Raw genomic sequence first — 21,860 nt, forward strand, 5'->3', positions numbered from 1 at the left:
CAGACTTCTGTCCTGATAGTGGCTTCGCAGCGACAGTCCTAGTGCTAGACCTGTAACAAGTGCTGGCCCAGGTGCTCACAAAATTCCCCTCCTGGTTGGTACCATTGGGTAGTGCTTTACTGCATCATAGTTTAGAAGCAAATCAGTCACTATTTCTGAACATCAATATTTTTTAAATTTATAGAAAAGGGATAATAATGTATCATCCCCATGCCCTCCTCAGGGTGATGTGATGTCTAAGAAAGGGCATGAAAACGCCTTGCAAACCTTAAAGTTGCACAAATGCCAACAGTTCTTAGGAAGATCCTCTAGGAGTTGTCAGTTGTCAGGACCCTAGAATCTTCTCTCCTTGTGCTCGCCCGGCCCTGTCTTCTTACAACGAACCGAAAACAAAGTGGGGACTCCTTGTGTATGTGTGATTGTAGCGATAAACGACTGAATTTTAAAACTCCTCTTTATTTTAGAAGCAAACAAAACTTCTAGATGGTGGCACTAGAAGAGGTCAGGTAGTCAGGCAGTCACTGATGGCCCCAGGGAAGTTCGAAAGGGACGGGATACATCCTCGGGGGTAGAGAGTGTGCCATCCTTCTCTTCTAGATAAGACAAAACGCCTGCACAAGGCTGCCCTGCAGGTGGTGGGGCCAAGACTCAAAGCCACACTTACAAACGCCTCTCCTGCATGGAGGGCGGGAGGGTGGGGTGACAGGTTGAGGAGAAGTGAAGCACCAGTGATGGAACCCCTACTCCAAGAGCTGGGGCTGAATGGCCTGGGGGCATGAGAGGGAGCCAGATCGAACGGGTTTTATGACCCCATTAATAATAAATCTGGCCCCCACATGAACTCGGTGGTGACACTATTAACGCACTTCCAGCCATATCCTTTTTTTCTTCTTTTTAGATTGTGGTAAAATATACATAACATGTAATTCACCGTTAGTGACATTTGGTACATTCACAATGTTGTGCCAGTTGCCACCCCTATCTAGTTCTAGAACATTCTCGTTATCCTAAAAGGAAACCCCGGTGCCCACTGTTTGTATCGAGAGTCAGATTATGTGCTGAGGCCCTGGCCAGAGCCTAACACATTGATATGAAGATGTGCCTGAACCTAAGAAAACCCCAGCCTCCCAATGAGGAAGGTTTTGATTTTTTAAAACACTAGCTTGAATATGTAAACTTTTTAGGGTAATATTCATATATTTTCCAGTGGCACCTGTTATCATTCACATACTGTATAAAACGATACACTCACTTAAAAACATGGCTCTCCCCCGCGCTCCACACTTCACTCACATCTTCAGCATCAGTGTCCTGTGCGTAACCAGAAGCACAGTTTGAACCAGCTGCCTACAGTCTGGTTTATAGTCTCATCTCCACAGTCTAAACAGAGTTGGCTATTCCTTATCATTCCAGAAGATGTTGAAGCTTTTTTTTTTTTTTAATAACACCGTCTTTGAGATATAATTCACATACCATAGCATGCATATGTTTAAAGTGTACAAGGTGGTGAATTTTAGTATATTCACAATCATCATCTCTATGTACAGAACACTTTCATCTCCCCAAAAGAAACCTGCGCCATTTGCAATCCCTCCCTTTTCTCCCTTCCCCCCAAAACCTGGCAATCACTAATCTGCTTTCTGTCCCCATAGATTTATTATTCTGGATACTTCACATACACGTATCATAGAACATATGGTTTTTTGAGTCTGGTGTCTTTCTCTTTGCATAATGTTTTCAAGGTTCATTCATTCTGTAGCATGTGTCAGCAACTCATCCTTTTTTGTGACTGCGCGGTAGTCCATCTTATGGATGTACCATGTTTTGTCCATCTAGCCCTCAGCTGATTGGCATTTGGGCACTTGCACCCCTTGGCTAGCATAATTAGCACCAGAATTCTCCTTTTGGCCTCCCTTTTTCAGTATGTTTATCCTCATTTTATTTTATTTTTTAAATATATTTTTATTGATGTCAGAAAAGAAGGGAGAGGGAGTGAGAGAGATAGAAACATCAATGATAAGAGAGAATCGTTGACTGGCTGCCTCCGGCACAGCCCCCATTGGAGATTAAGCCTGCAACCCTGGGCATGTGCTCTGACTGGGAGCCGAACCTTGACCTTCTGGTTCAAGGTCGACACTTAGCCACTGAGGTACACTGCCTGGCCTGCTTTTCCTCTTTTTACACACGCAACACTGAGAACAGAAAAATGGGGACTTTGGTGACATTTGTGTCTTCCTGTGTCCACCGAGCCCAGGCGTATCTTAGGGCAGAATAGCTGGTTGACCCTGAGAACGTGAAAGGTGCTGGTCCTCAAACCAAGGAGAGCCCAAGAGCCCTCCCTCCTGGGAGGCCTGGTCCTCACCTTTCACACCTGTGCGGAGTGGGAGGCGCAAAGGCGCATCTGTAACAAGGATGCGCGTCCCTAAGACCCTCCCTTGGGCTTGCTCAGGTTTGGCGGTGAGAGGGAGCTGCGTGGGATCCAGCGGGAGCTCTGCCATGCCAGCAACTCAGGGCCCTGCTGGGGAGGCAGCCGAGATTCAACCATAGCAAAGCACTGGCCTGTCCTCCTCCTGATGCCCGGGGCAGCCAGACCTCTCCTCGGAAGCCATGGGCCCCTCCCGTCCTGCACTCCCACCCATGGCCAAGCTCGGCCTGTGGTGGCTCCTTCTGACCCCAGCAGGTGAGTGAGTGTCATCACAAGGACATCAGGTCACACCTGCAAGCTCACATGCTGTGGAGGAAACTCCTGCGTGGGTGGGGGGGTGGGGGGGGCTCGTGGCAGATCTGCAGGGTCTCTAAGCTGTTAGATCCACAGTGAGGGGCAGGGCGCACACAGGTCAGACACCGGCAGCTGCGGCACCCAGAACCCCGGCTCCAGCGTCCCTCATCCACAAGTGTCAGTCGTGCTGTGACCCTCCCAGGCGGGCTGGAAGGATCCCCATGCGATGAGAGGCTGTGACTGGTGCCTGGAATACAGTCACGCTGGATACATGGCGACTGCTGCTATGGATGTGCTTCTCCAGATGTTCGCCTCCACCCACTCAGGCAGCAGAACCTACGAGGTGAAGCTGTCCACAGAACAGACACGGAGAGTCCCAGCAGACAGGTTAGGGACACTTTCCCTGAGCTCCTCAGTTCCGGGCTGCACTTCGGTCTCTCGGTCTGACTTCTTCCTCACTCCTCGGCCTTGACACCCCTCCTCAGCACTGTTTCCATGCCTTCGGAGAGAATAGTCAAAGAGCAACGGACATTTCTTGAGTTCCAACCATGTGTGGTTGTTAAGTCCGCATATACATTATCCCAGTGGTTGGCAAACCGAGGCTCGCGAGCCACGTGAGGCTCTTTGGCCCCTTGAGTGTGGCTCTTCCACAAAATACCAAGGCCTGGGCGAGTCTATTTTTGAAGAAGTGGCGTTAGAAGAAGTTTAAGTTTAAAAATTTTGGCTCTCAGAAGAAATTTCCATCTTTTGAAATTGCTGTACTGTTGATATTTAGCTCTGCTGGCTAATGAGTTTGCCGACCCCTGCATTGTCCTATGGAATCCTCAATAGTGTTGTGAGATAGGTTCCGGAGAGCGTCCCCACTTTACAGATGAGGAAACTGAGGCTGCGTGCGGTTGAGCGGCTCTGGTTTGATGGGAGAGGGAGTTGGGCAGCCACCACCATGGACTCCTGGAGCCCCCACTCTTCCTTCCTGTCCCACAGTGTCCCACAGAGCCCCCCACATCCAAGCCGAGGATCGCCTCTTCAAACACCTCTTCAGGGCTTACAACCGCTGGGCACGGCCAGTGCCCCACTCCTCGGACGTGGTCATCGTGCGTTTCGGGCTGTCCATAGCCCAGCTCATCGATGTGGTATGGCTGTCCCACCGCCTTTGAGCCCTAAGGACCAGCCCCCAGATCACAGAACCCCTTCCCGGGGTCCTCTCTCCCCCCTCAGCTCCAGCGCCTGTCCCTGTGCATCCCCAGCCCACCCCAATCAGAGCTTACCTCCCTCCCAGCCCTGGGGCCCCTCCTGGGAGGACACTGAGTTAGCAGTGGGCTGTCTAGATGCTTTGCTCGTTCACTGGACACAACCCCAGGGGACCCAAGTGGCCTGTGTGATCCCGAAGAATGTGAGTGAGGGCCACAGTGTTTGGAGGGTGTCGGCCGGGCTGGGCTTGCTGTATCATGTAAGACAGCCCTCTGGAGAGGGAGGGGCTTGAGTCAGCCCACCCCCAGGTCTCCCTGTCTTCTGGGGCTGGTTCTGCCGCTCTAACTTCTCCTCTCCTCTCTCCCACTGCCTCCTGGCCAGGATGAGAAGAACCAAATGATGACCACCAACGTCTGGCTAAAGCAGGTGAGGGCCCCTCCCGGTGAAGGCAGGAGTTAGGGCAGGGCTTTTCCTCTGACGGGCCAGTTTCCTCTCCTCCCTGGATCCCCCCCTCCCCAGGTTCACGCATTTGTGTAAATGTTACACGACTATTCTAGAGGGGAAACGGCATCACGCATGGGGCCTTTTCCCACACGGCGCCGTTTTAGTGCAAATGCACAAAAGCAAAATGGCCCATGGACCAGGAGGCAGGGTTCAAGCCCCAGTGCTGCCAACAAAGTTGACTTTATAGATGGTAGTGGTTATTATTTTAATTACTAGAGGCCCGATATACAAAATTTGTGCATGGGGGGTGGGGTCCCCCTCAGCCCAGCCTGCACCCTCTCCAATCCGGGATCCCTCTCATAATCTGGGACTGCTGGCTTCTAACTGCTCACCTGCCTGCTTGCCTGATTGCCCCTAACTGCTCCCCCCTGCAGGGCTAATCATCCCCAACTCCCTCCCCTGCTGGACTGGTCACCCCCAACTGCCCCCACCAGCCTGGTAGCCCCAAACTGCCCCCCCTTCTCCCCTCCCCCCCTGCTGGCCTGGTTCCCCCACACAGCCTGCTGTTCGGTCATTCGTATGGTTGTTTTGGTGGTGACAGACCCTGGCTTTTTATATATTAGGATTATAAGCCCCCATGAGGCAAGGACAGGCTTGTATGTTAATGCCAGTCATTCTCTATTGGGAGTGGTTGTTCCTTTTAGGTCCAAAAGGGACACGGGAAACCCTCCCAGAAATAGGACCCTACAACTTGGGAGTTTTTTCATTGCTGGGATATTCATTTATTGAGCATCTACCAGGGGCCAGGTGCTAGAAATGCAGATGTTGTCCCAGTCTTTATGGACCTTACAGGAGCATTAAATCAACAAACACGCATGTCCACATGTAATTACCGTTTGTGACAGTGCCTTAGAGGAAACTTCAGAGAGTCAATAATACTAACCTTTCTTAGCTGTATATTCTGGCAGGTTTTTTTTAAAAATATATATATATTTTATTGATTTTTTACAGAGAGGAAGGAAGAGAGATAGAGAGTTAGAAACATCGATGAGAGAGAATCATCGATCAGCTGCCTCTTGCCCACCCCCTACTGGGGATGTGCCCTCAACTAATGTACATGCCCTTGACCGGAATCGAACCTGGGACCTTTCAGTCCACAGACCAACGCTCTACCACTGAGCCAAACCGGTTTCAGCTTCTGGCAGGTTTTTACCTCTCTGCTCCTCAGTTTCCTTATCTGTGAAATGGAGAAATACTTCCACCTTTTGGCATTTCCTGCCCAGGTGCAAAAAACAAAAACAAAAACAAAAAAACCCTGTAAATTGTAATACTTAAAAAAAAAAAAAATGTTACTGCAAATGAGTGAAGTCCTCCCTTCTCCCTCCGCTACGTCTAGGGAGCAGAACGAAGATGCCTAGAAGCGGGACTAGGATGACTTAGGGTCTAAGTGTGCCCGGGACTCTGAACATGAGAGCTGGGCAAAGCGAGAGATTGGCCACGTCCGGCCAGACTCCCAATTCCCAGCCCCAGCCCCTCTCTCGGTGGGGCTGGGTGACCAGCTCTGGTGACCCTGAACGCGGCTGCTGGGGCGTCCGGGGCGGCCCCACAATTGCCCTGAGACCTCCTCCCCGCCGGCACCAGCAGCCCTAACCCCCCTCCCCACGCACAGGAGTGGAGCGACTACAAGCTGCGCTGGAACCCGGCGGAGTTCGGCAACATCACGTCCCTCCGGGTCCCTTCGGAGATGATCTGGATCCCGGACATTGTCCTCTACAACAAGTAGGAGGCCGCTGGGGCCTGGGCGGGGCCCCTGGGAGGAGTTTGTGGGTTGGACTGGGAAAGCGCGCCCCCTTGTGTCTCACCTGTACGTCCTCCTCCGAAGTCCTGTTTTGCTATCACTGGCTCCTACTCCGACCCTTTCTCTGGAGGCCTTTCTTTCTTTCGTATTGCTCTCTTACCTGAAAGATGAAATAGAGAGGGGCCGGAGACCGGGATGCCAGGACACAGGCTTTATTGAAGAGAAGGGTACCACTGCTGGCTGCTTCCAGAGAAAGAGCGGAAGAGAGCGAGGGCCGGGGTACAAGCACCTTTTTAAGGGGAGGATAGGGGACGGGGCTTAGGGCACTCAGCACATGCTGATTGGTGGTTTCATGTAAGGCCTATGATTAGGGACCTAGGGACTTAGGAATTGGGGGCTTGGGGTATTTGGCAGATGCTGATTGGTGGTTCAATGCTCAGGTGTTTACCTCTGTCCATCAGTTGGAGGAAGGGAGGATCTATCATTACCCACACCCGAATGTACTGAGCACCTATCGTGTATCAGTGCTTGGTGCTGTGCGGGTGGGATACGGATTTCCCAACGCTGTTATTTGCAAAGCGCGGTTGGTGCGGGCTGTGAAAGCAATGCCTCAGGCTGGGCTCTTGCAGGATGGCAGTGTGGCTGGAACAGGTAAGCAGCGGCTGGGGTACCTACCGCCCTCGAAGGCAGCAAGCTCCCTTGGCCTGGGTATTTTCAAAAATCGTATCACTTACAGTTGCCTTGTATTCAAGACCAAACACGACCACACTTTGAGCATAATGACTAGAAGCCAGGACAAGGCCAGATGGTCTCTAGAGAGCCCGGCAACAGAGGAGGGAGGGGAAGGACAAATGGTGTTTGGCCACAGGTAGTTCTTCATTGGAAAGGCTAGAGTTTAAAATGAAAAGGTATTTGGCATTGTGCTCATCTGACATGGGATGCTGTCTAAAGTGGGGCTCTCAGGAAAACCTGGAGATGTGAACAGACATGAAAAAATGGTCCTGTGGCCAGATAATTCTGGATAACATTCATCGCCTCCATGGTGACCTCCCACTCCTTCGGGAAATGTCAGTACACTCAGTAGCATCTCAATGTTAGAAGCTGTGCAGGCAGGAAACCAATCCCGCCAGGCATTTCCCGATTCGTTGGATCCACCTTTGGAAACACCGTTTTTTAAAAACAATAAGACAAAGGGAAAAGATACACTTTGGGAGGTTTGGTGTCTCCGGTTGGATCGGAGAGCAGCCACAAAAATTGCCTCTCAGTGGAGCCATTTCTGTGAACAGTCAGCATGGGCTACCGGGAGGCCACACCGCAGGGGCCCAGGGCCTGCAGCTGCCCAGAATCACAGACACCTCCCCCACATCTCTGTGCCCTGAAGCCAGTACCCAAGACCTTCGGCTTCATGTGCTTCTGGCACAGGTCAGACGCCAAGTCCTCAGCATCACAGATGCCCTGGGGGTTGAGGATTGCCAATCAGGCTTTGGTCTTTGTTACCAGAATATTACAGGTCCAGTTACGATAGGACAAAAGTGCAAACCAAATTCTTATATTTGAAGAAGGATCTCCCCGTCGGAAACACCCCATTCCAGGGTTACAGGAAGATCAAAGAAATCACACTCTCCTTCCTCAAAACAGGGGGCATGTGGCCATCTAGTGGTGACTATGTGTGATGACACAATGCCTTTAAATTTTTTTTTTTTTTTACTTTTGCCTGATCTGTGATTCTCTTTCAAAATTCCCAGCGTTTTCTTTAAAAATATATTTTTTATTGATTTCAGAGAGTAAGGGAGAGAGATATAGAAATATCAATGATGAGAGAGAATAATGAATCAGCTGCTTCCTGCATGCCGCACACTATTGGCTCAAACCTGAAACCCCAGTATGTGCCCTGACAGAGAATCGAACTTTGACCTGGTTCATAGGCAACACTCAGCCACTGTGCCATGCCCCTGGCTGGGCCAGTGTTTTTGTTTTGTTTTGTTTTGTTTTTTGTTTTTTAAAGGTTCCGGTTTTCTAATCTCTAGCTTGGAATGACTCCATGGGAAAGAATTCTCTTCTTGCATGTTCTGGTTCTCCTGCCTTTAGGATTGACCTTGAGAATTATTAAAGATTAAAGGCCCAGTGCATGAAATTCATGCATTGGTAGGGTCCCTAGCAGTGCTGGCTGCCAGCAGGGTACTCCCTCCCTTCCCCCAGCCGGCCCCGCCCCTGGTCAAACTCCGGGTCCAGGGGACAAGTTGCATACTACGCTTTTATTACATAGGACTAGGGAGCAGAACACTGTGCCACCTCCTAGAGGGAATCAGGGGTTCAGGCGCCCAATTGCAGTGTTTCCAGAGCCCCGGTGGGCCTTTAGATGCCTCGCTCGGTGACGCAGCAGGCCCTGCCCCTTTAATCCACGCACACCCCATGGATTTTATGTTTCGCCTCCTGTTCCTTGTTCTGGAGGATGCTCTGCTCGGACCTTCTCCACCACATCTCCCACCAAGTCCTGTCATCAGTCAGGGCCTCGCTCAAGTGGCAGCTTTCATGGAGACCCTGCTCGCTCCAGCCAGAAGCGAGTTCCCCACGCAGTTCCTGAGGAGAGCTCAGACAGCCCTCGGAGTGCTGCTCTCAGACCGCTTCCCTTGGGGGGTGGGTGCTTGGGGCTGTATCCCATTTCCTCCTGCTTCCTTCAGGGCAGGCTGAGTCTCACACTGTCCCCACAGCTTCCGTGTAGGCCCAGTGGGTGATGCTGGCTCAGAAATGCACGGTAAATGGATGGCATCCAAGAATTACCTTCCTTTACTAGCAAAGATGTTGGGTCTCTTCTCAGCAAGCTACTCAGGATCCCAGGTGGACAAGGTGTGACCCCCAGTGGAGGTCCTTACCATTTGCTTGGGGGGAGAAAATGCACTCATAAATAATCACTTTAAACGAGTAAATGGACACAAACAGAAAAATCAAGCTAGACTACCCCATAAACATATAATATATATATATGATCTATAGGGCAATCAAAAATATATATTCTATATTCTATATTCTATATTCATATTCTATCAATATATTCTATATGTATACTAGTGGCCCAGTGCACAAAATTCATGCACATTAAAAGGGAATTAATTAGAGGAAATATTTTAATGTTGCTATTTGCCCTTTCTCTAATAGAAGTGTCACAGATGAAAGAAAATTAGTAAAATGTATATGAAAATCTCCCTCCTGTCAGAGTCTGGGGCATGCCACAGGACTCAGAGTCAAGTCCCTGCCCACCATTATGTGCTTTGAAATCGCAGGAGACCCAGACCTGGCTGGCCCCACCCTGGGGCACGGTCTGAGGTCTCCCATCAAGCCCTACTAGGCAGGGGATGCAGCTTGAGGTTCCCCGGCCTGGTGCTGGGGTGAGGGGCGTGGCCTGAGGTCCCCCAGCCAGGCACCGGGGCAGGGGGGATGTGGCCTAAGGTCCTCTATCAAGCTCCCCACGTGGGGAGCATGGCCTGAGGTCCCCTGTCAAGCCCCACCAGGTGGGCGGTGCAGCCTGAGGTCCCCAGTCAAGCCCGCCGGGTGCCAAGTGACCTCAGGTCCCTGCTGATCAGTTGTTACATGTCACAGCATGACAATCATTTGCATATTAGCCTTTTATTTTATACATATATACATATACATATATATATATATATATATATATACATATATATATATATATATATATATATATATATATATATATTAGAGGCCCGATCCACAAAATTCGTGTAAGAGTAGGTCCTCACAGCCCCTCGCAGCCTTGGCCACCCCTCACAGCCCCGGCTTCATCCAGACAGTCATTCTGTTGTTCAGTCTAATTAGCATATTAGCTCTTTATTATATAGGATATAACATCAGAATGTTAATAGTGGCTGTTTTTGACATTCTTGGAATATTTTTATATTCTTCAATATTTCTGCTTTGTTATAAATATTGTAACAGTGCTTGAAAGAGCCCCATAGCTATAAATGGCAGTGTGCTTGGGGAGCCACACACTGGCTTAAAACCCAATAACCTGGCCAAGCCTGGTTTTGTGGTCGGGTCCCCCTGCTGCAGCCTGGTCTGGGCAGGTGGGGTGTGCCAGGCCCTCCAGCTCCCCTCTTCTCCTCAGTGCCGACGGGGCGTTTGTGGTGAACCACATGACCAAGGCCCACCTCTTCTCCTCGGGCACCGTGCACTGGGTGCCCCCGGCCATCTACAAGAGCTCCTGCAGCATCGACGTCACCTTCTTCCCCTTCGACCAGCAGAACTGCAAGATGAAGTTCGGCTCCTGGTCGTACGACAAGGCCAAGATCGACCTGCAGCCGATGGAGCAGACGGTGGACCTGCAGGACTACTGGGAGAGTGGCGAGTGGGCCATCATCAACGCCACCGCCACCTACAACACCAAGAAGTATGACTGCTGCGCCGAGATCTACCCCGACGTCACCTACTACTTCGTCATCCGGCGCCTGCCCCTCTTCTACACCATCAACCTCATCATCCCCTGCCTGCTCATCTCCTTCCTGACCGTGCTGGTCTTCTACCTGCCCTCCGACTGCGGCGAGAAGATCACTCTGTGCATTTCCGTGCTGCTCTCGCTCACGGTCTTCCTCCTGCTCATCACCGAGATCATCCCCTCCACCTCCCTGGTCATCCCGCTCATCGGCGAGTACCTGCTCTTCACCATGATCTTCGTCACCCTGTCCATCGTCATCACGGTCTTCGTCCTCAACGTCCACCACCGCTCCCCCCGCACCCACAACATGCCCCGCTGGGTGCGAGGGGCCTTCCTGAGCCACGTGTCCCGGTGGCTCCTGATGAAACGGCCTCTGCCACCCTTGGAGCTCCAGGGCTCCCCAGATCTGAAGCTCGACCCCTCCTATTGCTGGCTGGAGACCAACATGGATGCGCAGGAGAGGGGGGAGGAGGAGGAAGAGGAGGAGGAAGAGGAGGAAGAGGAGGAGGAGGAAGAGGACAGATGGGTGTCATCCTCCTCCATGGATGTCCTCTACAGCCATGGTGGTCTGCACCAAAGGGTCTCCGGTCCCAAGGCCAAGGCCCCGTTGCGGAAGGGTGGGCTCCTGCTGTCACCTCGCCTGCAGAAGGCACTGGAAGGCGTGCTCTACATTGCTGATCACCTGCGGTCTGAGGACGCTGACTCTTCAGTGAGTTGGGGCCGGGCCCTTCCCCTGGGTGGCCCCACCAGCCTAGGGCATCTCCTTACCTCAGGGTGTTGGCTGGGCCAAACCAGTCTCCTCCGTGAGAGAACCCATCACCCTCAGTCATGGCCTTGGGGGTCGGAAATAAATAGTGAGGGAGAATGTCTAGTCGGCAGCTCTTAAGACATGAATTGGCAGGTGGCAGACCAGTGAAGCCTGACTGGGAGGCAGCAAGATGGAGGGAGGGATCGCAGGTGCAGAGTTTCTCACGCCACTCCGCCATTTCTCACCATTGCCTCATTTTGTTTTGTTTTGTTTTGTTTGGCGGGGGGCGGGGGGGGGGCGGGCGGGGGGGGGGGGCGGGCGGGCGGGAACACACAGGAGTATCATTCCGAGCGACCACACATCAGGCTGCTACTTCCTCCTTTGTCCTGATGTCTCCCTCCTCCTCGTTTGTGGGCCCTGGACATTTTGTGAGCTTCACTGTCCACCAGGTGGGCCCCCTCCCTGGCCTCTGCCATGTCCGGCATTATTAGGTGAGTCGGCCACTCCCCAGGATCACAGAATTCTTCTTAACAACCCAGGGGAGGGTGAAAGGCCCGGAGGCTATTACTGGGTGGCCTTGTAGAGTTGATAAGAAACATTCATCATGATCTAATCTGGGAGCAGCTATGAGTTCAGATCCACTCACCTGCACTGTGAGCCCCAAACCCACAAAGCGCCCCCCCCCAACTCCCCCAACCTTCCCTGGATACCTCCCCTCCCCTCCCTCTCTCCACTTTCTAGGGTAGGTGGGTGAGTGGGGGCTGCGGGGGCAATGTGGGGCAGTGAAGTCTTCCCCATCTGTAAGTACGGGGTGGTGTGTTTAAGCCACTATGGGCCCTGGGTGGTCCCAGAACCTGCTTATCTCCTCCAGCCTCTCTCACCTTGAACTTGAGAGCCTCGGGGGGGGGGGGGGGGGGGGGGGAAGCTCTGGCCTATGTCAAGGGCAGGACAGGGCAGGAATCACTTAGGAAAATATTGTTTGAGTCTTGAGACAACGCTATGCCACACTCGCCCCCATGTTAGCTCCTCTCGGTCTCCCTGAGGCACCCCTTGTTTCCATGCCATTTTCACTGGGGTTGGGCCTGCGTGGGACCCGCCCCTTTCCAAGGCCAGGGCCTATCTCTGAGTGCCCTCCCCCTGCAGGTCAAAGAAGACTGGAAGTACGTGGCCATGGTCATTGACAGGATCTTCCTCTGGCTGTTCATCATCGTCTGCATCCTGGGGACCGTGGGTCTCTTCCTGCCCCCGCTCCTGGCCGGAATGATCTGATTTCCCGTCCCTGGCTTCCACTAACCGTGTCTGCTGCCGCCTCTAGAGTCCACCTTTGGGGTCCACACCACGTGACTGCGGGTGCCTCTCCGTGGCGTCCCAGCCACCGAAGACTTCCTGGACCCACTCACTTGGCGGAAGTGCCCTCCGTGGGGAGATGCTCCTGGGCCTGGAGCTGTATTTGGATGCCCAGGAGCAGGAAAGGAGGCAGCTGCTCTGCAGAAGGCGATGCTGCGGCGCTGACGACGTGAAGCTCGTGAGCGTCCCCTGAAGGAGCTCTACAGACATGAGTGACAGGAGGGCCGAGCAGGGGGAGCAGATGGCAGGGGCGGGTTGGGGGCAGGTGAAGAGGAACAGAACACAGACCTCAAAGGAGGCGTCATTGGGATGAGGGGGAAGAAGGCGCCGCAGGGTGCACGTTGTGGGTTCTGGAATGAGCCTGAAGTGTGGGCTTGGTCCAGTGTGGAGAGCAGAGGCTGGTGGTTGGGAAGGTGGGTTGGGGTGTCTGAACCAGGTAGACCAAGGGGTTCAGAGTCTGAGACCACAGATCTGACAGTAGATCGGAGAAGGCTTTCCGAAAGGGGAGGAGGGGAGGCAGGGCAGTGGAGGGGAAATGCAGGGGGGCCCTCGGCAGAGGGAGGAGGGTGTATGGTTGGATGCTGGTACTGAGCCAGCCCACCCAGCTCCAGTGAGTCCTGAGACATGCCCTCCCCTTTAGCCTTGCCCTCCACCCTCCCCACCCACCCCCGAAAAGCGGCTCAGCACCAGCTGCCCCAAGAGGCTGAGGGTCCTTGTCTACAGGGCACCATCTGCCTCTCAACTCATGTGGACAAACCACAGGCCATCCGGAGCCACTTTTGAGCCACATCAAGCCCACAGCCTGCTCCCTCCCTCCTTCCATAGGGCCCTCAGGAGAGGCTGAGGGCAGTGAGGGGATTATTCTGAACCCGAGACTGCTGTGCACATGCAGACACGCGGGACCCAGGACCCCTTCCCTGCCCAGCAGGCCCTCCCCGTCCTTCCCAAAGCCCCATGGCGACTCTGACCAGCTCTGAGCAGTCTGTTCTCGAACCTCGGAATCCAACAGTCCCTGGCCCTGGCTGCAGTGATCAGGCCCCGCCCCCGCCCCATCTAGACCCACGTCCCCAGCAGCCAAAGATGTGGGCACTGGGTTCTTGGGTCGGTGTGGGGACCCCAGGCAGAAAGCAGAGCAGAGCCTCCAATTTCCCTTCGGCCTTTGGGGTCCTCTCCTCCCAAAGTCCCCACTCGCCGCTCCCTGACAGACCAAGTGGAAACCCAAGACACCTCAGCCCAGCCTCTGCTCCTCAGTTCTCTCCCAAGACCCCCCCCCCACACCTCAGCCCAGCCTCTGCTCCTCAGTTCTCTCCCAAGACCCCCCCCCCCACCTCCCTCAGCGGTCCATTCTGATTTCTGACCCCTCCCTGCCTCAGTGCACACAGCACCCCCCCTCCCTCCTGGCTCCCCCAGCCTGGATCTCCTGCTGCCGAGATGTTCCCCCACGTTAGTCCGGCTCCCATCTATCTTGCACGTGAATAAAGCAATCAAACAAAATGAAAGCTGCTGTTCATTGCTCTGTGGGACCCCTTGTCAGCACCCCCAGAACCTCCCCCAGAGCCCTGGTTGTGGGCATGCCCGGTGCGAGAGTGCCATTCCACTGGCAATCCTCACGTGCCTATGGGGTGTGGGGGGCTGCCCTGGGACCCCACTGGGAAATGTCCCCTTGGTCAGGTGCAGGGGCACAGGGGCTGGGGCTCATGTCTGACCCCACTGCCTGGGTGTCACCAGGTGCCCCTCGGATGAGCCCAGGCAGCAGCCCTTGATCTCTGCCCAGCTGAGCGCCATCCATTTCTTCGAGGGAGGGCTGTGGTTTGAGGTCAGTGTTCCCTTACTGACAGCAGGTCAAACAAGCAAAGCGGTCAAACCACAAAGCAAATAGTACACTTTAATTCATCCACAGGCAGATAGAAAGAACATAAAGGGTGATCTGCACAAACAGGAGAGAGGAGGAGGGTGGGGGGAAGCCGGTGAGGAAGGGGAGAGAAAGGGAGGAATGAGAAAAGAGGAAGGAAGGAGGAGGAGGCAAAATAAGGAAGGAAGAGAAAAGTGGGCTCGAGGAGGCAAGTGGATTGTGGTCCAAGTCCCGTGTGGCCTCCACTCCCCTTCTCCTCGACAGCTGGCGCGTTGGCCACACGGCGCCCTGTGCCCGGGCTCCCACTAGCTTGTGGCTGGACAGCGTCCCAGGTCCCTGCTCCAGGGGTGCGTGGCTGTCAGTCCAGACCAGACTCACATTAAATAAATTCCAATATACACTGTACAAGAAAGCCAGGTCCAGCCCTCATCTCACCAACCAGCCCCTTCGGCAAAAGAAAGCCCCTCTCGGTCCCCTCTGCATCGGGGGCACTTCCGTGGGCGGAAGAGGAAGAGGAATGAATGGCTTGGTTCCCAAATGGCCTGCTATGTCCATGCATAAAGCCATCGTGGCCACTAGGGGCATCGGTGGGACCCCCAGCAGGCCCGGCCAGTAGGAGAAGGACATGGCCAGTGGCCGCTGTGCTCCCTCTGAGCCCTCGTAGCCACGCCCCTGGCTTCTACTGCCCTGAGTCCCCTCTGTCCAGCTGCAGCCTGAGCAGCACAGTCTGGGTGTCGGGTGGGGAGAGGGGGGTCGTGCAAAGTGGCAAGGGAAGGACTCCTCTCGGCCTTCCCCCTGAGAAGACCCACGTGGCCGAAGGCGGGGCGGGGCCGGGGGCAAGGGCGGCACATGACAGGAGGGGCGAAGACATGGGCGGGAGGCCCACCGCCCCTCACTCGGCAGGCGGGTGAGCCAGGTTGGCCAGGACCTTGGCCTGGTCCACGGCGTCGAGCAGGTTCTTGGCGTCCACGGCCAGGGTGTGGGAGGCCGTGAGCATCTGCCGCTTGCACTCCTCGCTCAGGGATGTCACGGCGTTTTGCTGGGCCAGCCGCATCTTGTTGATGAGCTCTGCCAGGTCCTTGTTGAGCAGTTTCTGGGTCCCTTCGATCTGTGGGAGGAGCGCACAGGAGAGGTGGGGAACCTAAGCCACGCGCATGTGCACATTGGTGTTGGCGGGAGCGGCCAGAAGTTCTCTGGGGACAAGTCAGACCCAGACCTGGGCCGGGCAAGACCCTGGACGGGCCGGAGCCCAGTCACCAAGGACTGACATTGTAGACACCTTAGACCCTAGCCCACCCCATGCCAGCCCCATCTGATCCAACCCCACAGGCCCTCCTCTAATCACAGTGTCTTCTCGTGCTGGCCCAATGTTCGAGCGGATGGTTGAGGTCAAGTGCATTTATCCATCTGTGAGCTGCCTATCATCAAATCAACGGCTCTGGGACCGTGGGTGGAGTTGTGGGATTTTGTTTACTGACCTGTGCCCGGTGCTTAGCTCAGTTCTGAGCACAAGCTCAGCACTCAAGGGTGTTTATCGGGTGACATGAGTGATTGGGCAAGGTGCTCTCATGTCAGACGGCACAGCCCGGCCCGGGCTCCTCTGTGGGCTGTTGCTGCCACCCAGAGGGAGGCCGGGAACCCCCTCCTCACACTGTGCTGTCTTGAGCAGCACAGACTGGGGGCTCCGGTGGTCACCTGTTCAGGGGCCGTGGGCTTCCTCAGGGCCTGCGTCTGGTTTCCAGACAGACAGATGTCAGAGCACGGACTGGGCTTCCTATCGCCGCGGTGATGGAGCACCGCCAACCTAGTGGCTTAAAGCCACACAGAGTGTCCTCCCACAGTGCTGGAGGTCGGAGGTCTGGACCAGGTCCTACGGGGCTAAAGTCGAGGTAATGGCTGGCCGTGCTCCAGCAGGCTCCCAGGAGACTCTGTCCCTGCCTGTCCAGCTGGGCCTGTGCACCCTTCCAGCCAAACCTGAAATCATTCCCACCTCTACTCTCTCATCACCCCTCCGTCTCGGCCTCTCACAAGAGCTCTGCCTCCCTCCTATGTGGGCCCCGTGACTACATTGTAATCAGCGCCATCTCTCCACCTCAACACCCTTAACTTGTCACATCTGCAAAGTCCCCTTTGCCAAGGAGGTAGCAGAGTCCCGGATTCGGGGGACTAGGACAGGGAGCGATTTGAGGGGCCGTTATTCTGCCTCCACAGGCACCATCTCAATGCAGAGCGCCAAGCCTCCTATGTTAGCGTTCTGTGATCGTTTCTCACTTAAATAAAAAAAAGTGAGATTCAATGGCCAGCAAAAGCAACCTGAACTGCTGTTTCCATAACACACTTGCCGTCACTTTAGCAGGGAGGGGACTAGATCAAGGACCGCAGGAGGGGCGAGAGGGAAGGTGCATCCCCCTTCGTGTGTCCTCACACTTGACGATGTCCCTGCAGCTACTGAGACCTAAACTGGGAAACTGGCCCTAGGAAGCCGGCCAGGGCCCTGGGCGCCCACTCATTCCCTCGTGGAACAAGCTCAGACGCGCCGTCAAGGCCCCTGCTGAGGCTCGGCAGGCAGCAACGAGGCTGCCCAGGGGCCCGTGACCCTCCCGGGTGAACCTCTGCTGGGGCAGGTGGAGGCGAAGGGGAGCCAGGGGCTCTGTCCGAGACAAGGACGCTCACCTCCGTACGCGACGGCGCCGGTAAGGAAGGCAGGATGCTGTCCACACTGCCGATCAGCTTCCGCAGGCTCAGGCCCACCTTCTGGGAGAGAAAGGACAGGGCGCCGGTCAGCTTCTGCTTGCGGAGGAAGCCATGATCCCCTTGGGAGAGCACTCCTGATGGGCAGCTGCCTTCCGAGGCTTCCCAGGACTCAATGGGCTTTGACCACCTTGAGCTAAGGGGGTTCTTCCTGGATCAAGACACCTGCGGGCCCCACCAGGGAGCTCCGCCCTCGCCCCTCCTCGCAGGGCTGGGATGCGCAGCCTCCACCACCCGGTCCCAGTTCTGCCCCTGGCGCTCACCTTCACCACCCCCACGTAGGCCTCGGGGGGCAGCTGGCTGAGCTCGTTCTTGAGGTCCAGCACAGCCTGCACCAGGTCCATGACATTGCTGTACACCTTGTCGTCGGTCCGATCCAGGTTGGCTGTGGGCTGGATGGACTGGGGGGTGGGGGGGGGGGAGAGGGGAATGTCTGGAGTCAGGGGGATGCTGCCATTCTTTCCTGGGCGGGCACTCAAGGTGCCAACGCAGCCACCGGCCCAGTTTGAAAAGACTCTTCCCCAAAAGAGCAGTGCAGGGTCCTGGGGGGGCACCCCTCCCTTCTGCTTCCGGGCAGTGCTTCTCACATCAGACTTGGCTGGCCGAGAGCCTTACAGAATCCTGGTGGCCAGCTTCACACCAGGCCACTGAGCCATCCCCTGGCATGGAGGCTGGGCGGGGTGTGTGTGTGTGTGTGTGTGTGTGTGTGTTCAAAAGCCCCTCGGTGATTCTAACGAAGAGCCACGGCTGAGAACCGCTGCTCCCGAGTGAGGAGAGCCAGCACCCAGCCGTGCTGCTGCAGGAGCCATGTGGGTGCTGAACGCCAAGGGAGATGCTCCGGGAGACAGAGGCCTCCACCTCCTGCTCCCGGGGCAGGACCCATGGCTGTCCCTTCAGGTTGGGGAGGAGACACGGGAGACAGGAGGCTGGTCTTCCTTGCTTTTTCATAGATTCGCTGTGTGGCCTTAGGCAAGGCACTTCCCCTCTCTGGGCCTCAAGAGGACACTGGACTAAATTATTTCCGGGGGGGAGGGGGGGGCTCTGAAATCTTGGCAGTCTTCAGTCTCGGGGAGCTTAGACAGAGCCCACACGTACCTGTGCTCCCAGCCTCGGCGGCTTCTGTGGGGGGCCCGTGAACTCCGCTGCAAAAGGAGGGAGAGTTCTCAGCACCCTGGCCCTCCCCTTCGCGCCCACTGAGAGCCAAGCCACCCCCCTCCCCTCCGGCGCCGGAGGATCTGGAGAAACGGGACTCTAGTTCCAGAGGACGGCCCTCCGGTAGTCAGGGACAAGCACGGCTGTCCTCTGACAGAGAGAAGAAGCCAAGTCGCAGCAGCGATGGAGTGACTGCGAGGAGTGCCGGCCCTGCCGGCCTGGACAGCGGCCCTGAGAGGCCAGCGCACCCTGTGGCCTCGGCAATCCCAATCGCGGGGAACGAGCTTCCCTCTGTGAAGGCAGCAGGTGGCCGCGGAGGCCCCGGCCTGGTGCCTCCGCAGCAGCGAACGGGGCAGGTGTGTGAGGAGTCCCCAGGGGTCTGCCTGGAGCATGTGTGGAGTCAGGGGAGTGAGACGGCAGAAGAGCCACACTATCCATGCCCCACTGTGAGAAGCAAAGACACACCGAGCCCTGCGGAGCCGCCGGGAGAGCCAGCCCGGAGCGGAAGTCATGAGGCCTGGCTGTGTGACCTGGGGCGGCTCACTGACACGCCCTGGACCTTAATTTCCATCTGCAAATAAGGGGGTTGCTCAGAGGGTTCCTTGAGCCAGACCGCCTGGGCTCCCCTCTGAGCTGTGCTGACCAGCAGGCGTGTGACTTTGGGTGAGTTACTTCACCTTCCTGTGCATGGTCTCTCGGCCTTTGTGAAACGGGCGTAATGATAACCTGTATCTCAGCGTTGCCGTGAGAGGAAACAGGCTGACCTCTGAAAGCTACCCCTGCGTCTGTGTGTGGACTGTGTTTCGTTCTCTGTGACTACTGTCTCCGTCATCACTGCCACCGTCACCTCCCATCATCAGCCCCACCCATCTAGGATGATGAAGATGAGCCTGTCATGCTGCTGGCTCCTTCCCCCGCCCCCACTCCAGCAGAGGCCTTTGGGGAGACCCGATGGCTTGGCCACCATCGTTCTCCCCTTCATCCCTCAGGCCCAGGGAAGATGAGCATCATGGGAGAGAGGCCAGCGGAACTACCCTATTTCCCTACAGGAGGAGCCTCCTACAGAACAACTGAGGGGTGGGCGGCAAGAGAGACCCATCACCTCCTCCAAAGACATGTGAGAAGGAGATAAACTGGAAAGAGGACTAAGGACCCCGGGTCAGAGAGAGAGAGAGTCCCAGTGGGCAGGGGGGACAGAGGGTGACAGATGGAATGAGGGGGGATGGGGTGGATGTCAGCTCTGGGACCCAGCCTTTCCGACACGCTGAGTGAAAACAAGGCAGACATTTCTCAAAACTGCAAGCATAGCCAAGGCCAGTTTGGCTCAGTGGATAGAGCGTCGGCCTGCAGACTGAAGGGTCCCAGGTCAAGGGCATGTGCCTTGGTTGTGGGCACATCCCCGGTGGGGGGTTTGCAAGAGGCAGCTCATTGATGATTTTCTCTCATCGATGTTTCTAACTCTCTATCCCTCTCCCTTCCTCTCTGTAAAAACTCAATAAAATATATTTTAAAAAAAACAAAAAACTGCAAGTGCACGCTGCCGCTCTCCGCAGTGGCCGTGGGCAAGGATGGCGGCTCAGCACAAGGTATCAAGTGGGCACTCGCGCCAGGAGGAAGGACGCCAATACTCACTGTAGCCGGCCTCCTTCTCCGGGGTCTGGAAGGAAGGAAAGCGAACTGATCACTAACGTGGCTCTGGGCACCACCCACTTCCCCCCTTGACCTGTTCCGCGCCCCCCTCAACAGTGTATTTAGAGGCTTAGAGATCGTGGCCATGGGAGGGGGAGGCTCTGGGGAGCTCGTGACCAAGAGTGACCTGGGGGTGTGTCCCTCTTTCCCAAGGGGCTGAGGGGACTTGGATGTAGGTCAAGTGAGAGTTCAGGAAAAGGTCCTCGGGGAGGTCAGAGGGCAGAAGAGACTCGCTCCCAAGGTGAGAGGCAGAAAAGGGGCGACGAGCAGCCCCCGGGCCTGGAGCTGGGGTGCTGCTGCCCAGGAGCACCTCCCAGGCCTTCCCTCTAAGGCAGAGACTTCTCCCGGCGACTTACCAACGGGGACTTGTCATTCATGTGAACCATGGGGTCCTGCAGGGGAGGAAATAAGCAAAGCACTTAGCATTCCAGAGCTAGAAGCCCCAGGAATGCAGGGGGAGCCCTCACACGGGTCAGCTGGGGAGGCCGAGGAGACACAAAAGGACACGGTGGCGTGGACACCTCTCCCAGCACACTGTTATCACACTGTCTTCAGCAGCTGAGAAGGCCTCCCGCCCCGCCCGCGGCCGGAGGCTGCTCACCAAGGACTTCTCCTCCCGCCGCAGCCACTGGTAGTCCTCCACCATCTGCTTCTGCTGCCTGTCCAGGACCTGCCGCATCTTGGCCCTCTCGGCCTCCCACAGCTGCTGGGCCTCTTCCCGGCTGCTGGGTCGGATGAAGTCCTCCTCCTGGGAGGACAGCAGGGGGAGAGGAGAGGACACTGTGAGCCTGGTACCCAGACTCAGCGGAGGGACAGTCCTCTGATGAACCTTGTGCAGCCTCAAGACTTGGCCTCACCACTGTCCTTTTTTTTGTTTTGTTTTTTTTTTGTGGTTTTTTTTTTGTAACGATGCTTTTAAGTTCACAGCCATATATGCAGTTATTATTGGGTCACAGTCAGCCCCAGGTACATGCCTGTGTTGCAGCGGAATGCCAAACCCAGAACACGTGTTAACATGCCTTGTGTGCAAATGATTACATGATCGGTGAAGACAATTTTATTTTCAAATTACTGCCCTCATGTTATTCTTCTCAGCTGGTATTGTTCGTGGTCGCTGTCACTTTAATAAATTTAGACGTGAAAACCAGCCCCCTGGAAAGCCCTGGGCACTTCTCTGTACCCAAGCACCCCTGGGGCAGGCCTGGAAGCTCCCAGGGGCAGTGGGCTGCCTTGAGCCCCACCGTGGGGCCCACGGGGCCTGAGAAAAGGAGCTCCTGACGACACACCCATTGATCAAGTCTTTTTGTTAAAAACACACTTTTTATTGAGATAATAGTTTGGAATGTTTAACCACAGGTTAAAGAAATGCATAAGCTAAGAGACGAAGAACAAAATTTAAAAGAAACGTAAGTGTAGAGATATGCAATACCCATCTCCTAGCTTTATTGATCCAACCCTCGTTTTAACTCTTTTGGAAGACTTGGAACCTATTCATAGTTTTACCTATTTTCCCAAAAAGAAGGTGTTGTGTGTTTTCTTTTTACTTGCTTTACTCTCACTCTTCCCCAGGGTTCATTTGTGTAACTTTCTGCTCAGCCCCTTCTACGTATTGTGGTGCCACTTGTTTTCCGCTGCACACCTTGCCCCTGGCTCCCTGAGTGTTACTGTGTTTGCTGGATTGCATCAAGCCCAGGGGGGCCTTTGCCAGGGGCGGGACCT

At 55.2% G+C, this 21,860-nt stretch overlaps 2 protein-coding genes across 7 annotated transcripts in view; one reads left to right on the forward strand and one right to left on the reverse strand.

Moving 5' to 3' along the window:
- Positions 1 to 3,833: 3,833 nt before the first annotated feature.
- On the forward strand, positions 3,834 to 13,259 carry CHRNA2 (cholinergic receptor nicotinic alpha 2 subunit). Of its 2 annotated transcripts, XM_084886428.1 has the most exons (4): positions 3,834 to 3,852; positions 4,292 to 4,336; positions 6,024 to 6,133; positions 10,276 to 11,564. In XM_084886428.1, the coding sequence occupies exons 2-4, from the start codon at positions 4,307 to 4,309 to the stop codon at positions 11,486 to 11,488; spliced, it is 1,353 nt and encodes a 450-aa protein (XP_084742554.1). In that variant the 5' UTR covers positions 3,834 to 3,852; positions 4,292 to 4,306; the 3' UTR covers positions 11,489 to 11,564. The 2 variants fall into 2 exon arrangements, with proteins under 2 accessions (XP_084742554.1, XP_084742555.1); XM_084886429.1 differs by lacking the exons at positions 3,834 to 3,852; positions 4,292 to 4,336; positions 6,024 to 6,133 and adding an exon at positions 12,494 to 13,259 and having other exon boundaries at positions 10,235 to 11,311.
- A 1,303-nt stretch (positions 13,260 to 14,562) lies between these two features.
- The window catches only part of PTK2B (protein tyrosine kinase 2 beta), a 115,734-nt gene continuing 108,436 nt past the window's right edge, over positions 14,563 to 21,860 (reverse strand). For all 5 annotated transcript variants that reach the window (XM_084884385.1, XM_084884384.1, XM_084884387.1 and 2 more), the window contains 7 exons: positions 20,743 to 20,889; positions 20,498 to 20,533; positions 20,085 to 20,109; positions 18,396 to 18,442; positions 17,564 to 17,701; positions 17,223 to 17,303; positions 14,563 to 15,657 (listed from right to left, as the gene is read on the reverse strand). In XM_084884385.1, coding sequence (XP_084740511.1) covers positions 15,442 to 15,657; positions 17,223 to 17,303; positions 17,564 to 17,701; positions 18,396 to 18,442; positions 20,085 to 20,109; positions 20,498 to 20,533; positions 20,743 to 20,889 — 690 coding nt within the window. In that variant the 3' untranslated portion in view covers positions 14,563 to 15,441. The remainder of the gene's footprint in view (positions 15,658 to 17,222; positions 17,304 to 17,563; positions 17,702 to 18,395; positions 18,443 to 20,084; positions 20,110 to 20,497; positions 20,534 to 20,742; positions 20,890 to 21,860) is intronic.

Source organism: Pipistrellus hanaki (assembly GCF_964339955.1).
Source record: "Pipistrellus hanaki genome assembly, chromosome: 5".
Classification (NCBI taxonomy): Eukaryota; Metazoa; Chordata; class Mammalia; order Chiroptera; family Vespertilionidae; genus Pipistrellus; species Pipistrellus hanaki.

Coding starts and splice junctions, on each gene's coding strand:
- CHRNA2 (XM_084886428.1), top strand. CDS start 4,307: ATGATGACCACCAACGTCTGGCTAAAGCAG. Junction 4,337..6,023: donor CCAACGTCTGGCTAAAGCAG/GTGAGGGCCCCT, acceptor CCCCACGCACAG/GAGTGGAGCGACTACAAGCT. Junction 6,134..10,275: donor GACATTGTCCTCTACAACAA/GTAGGAGGCCGC, acceptor TCTTCTCCTCAG/TGCCGACGGGGCGTTTGTGG.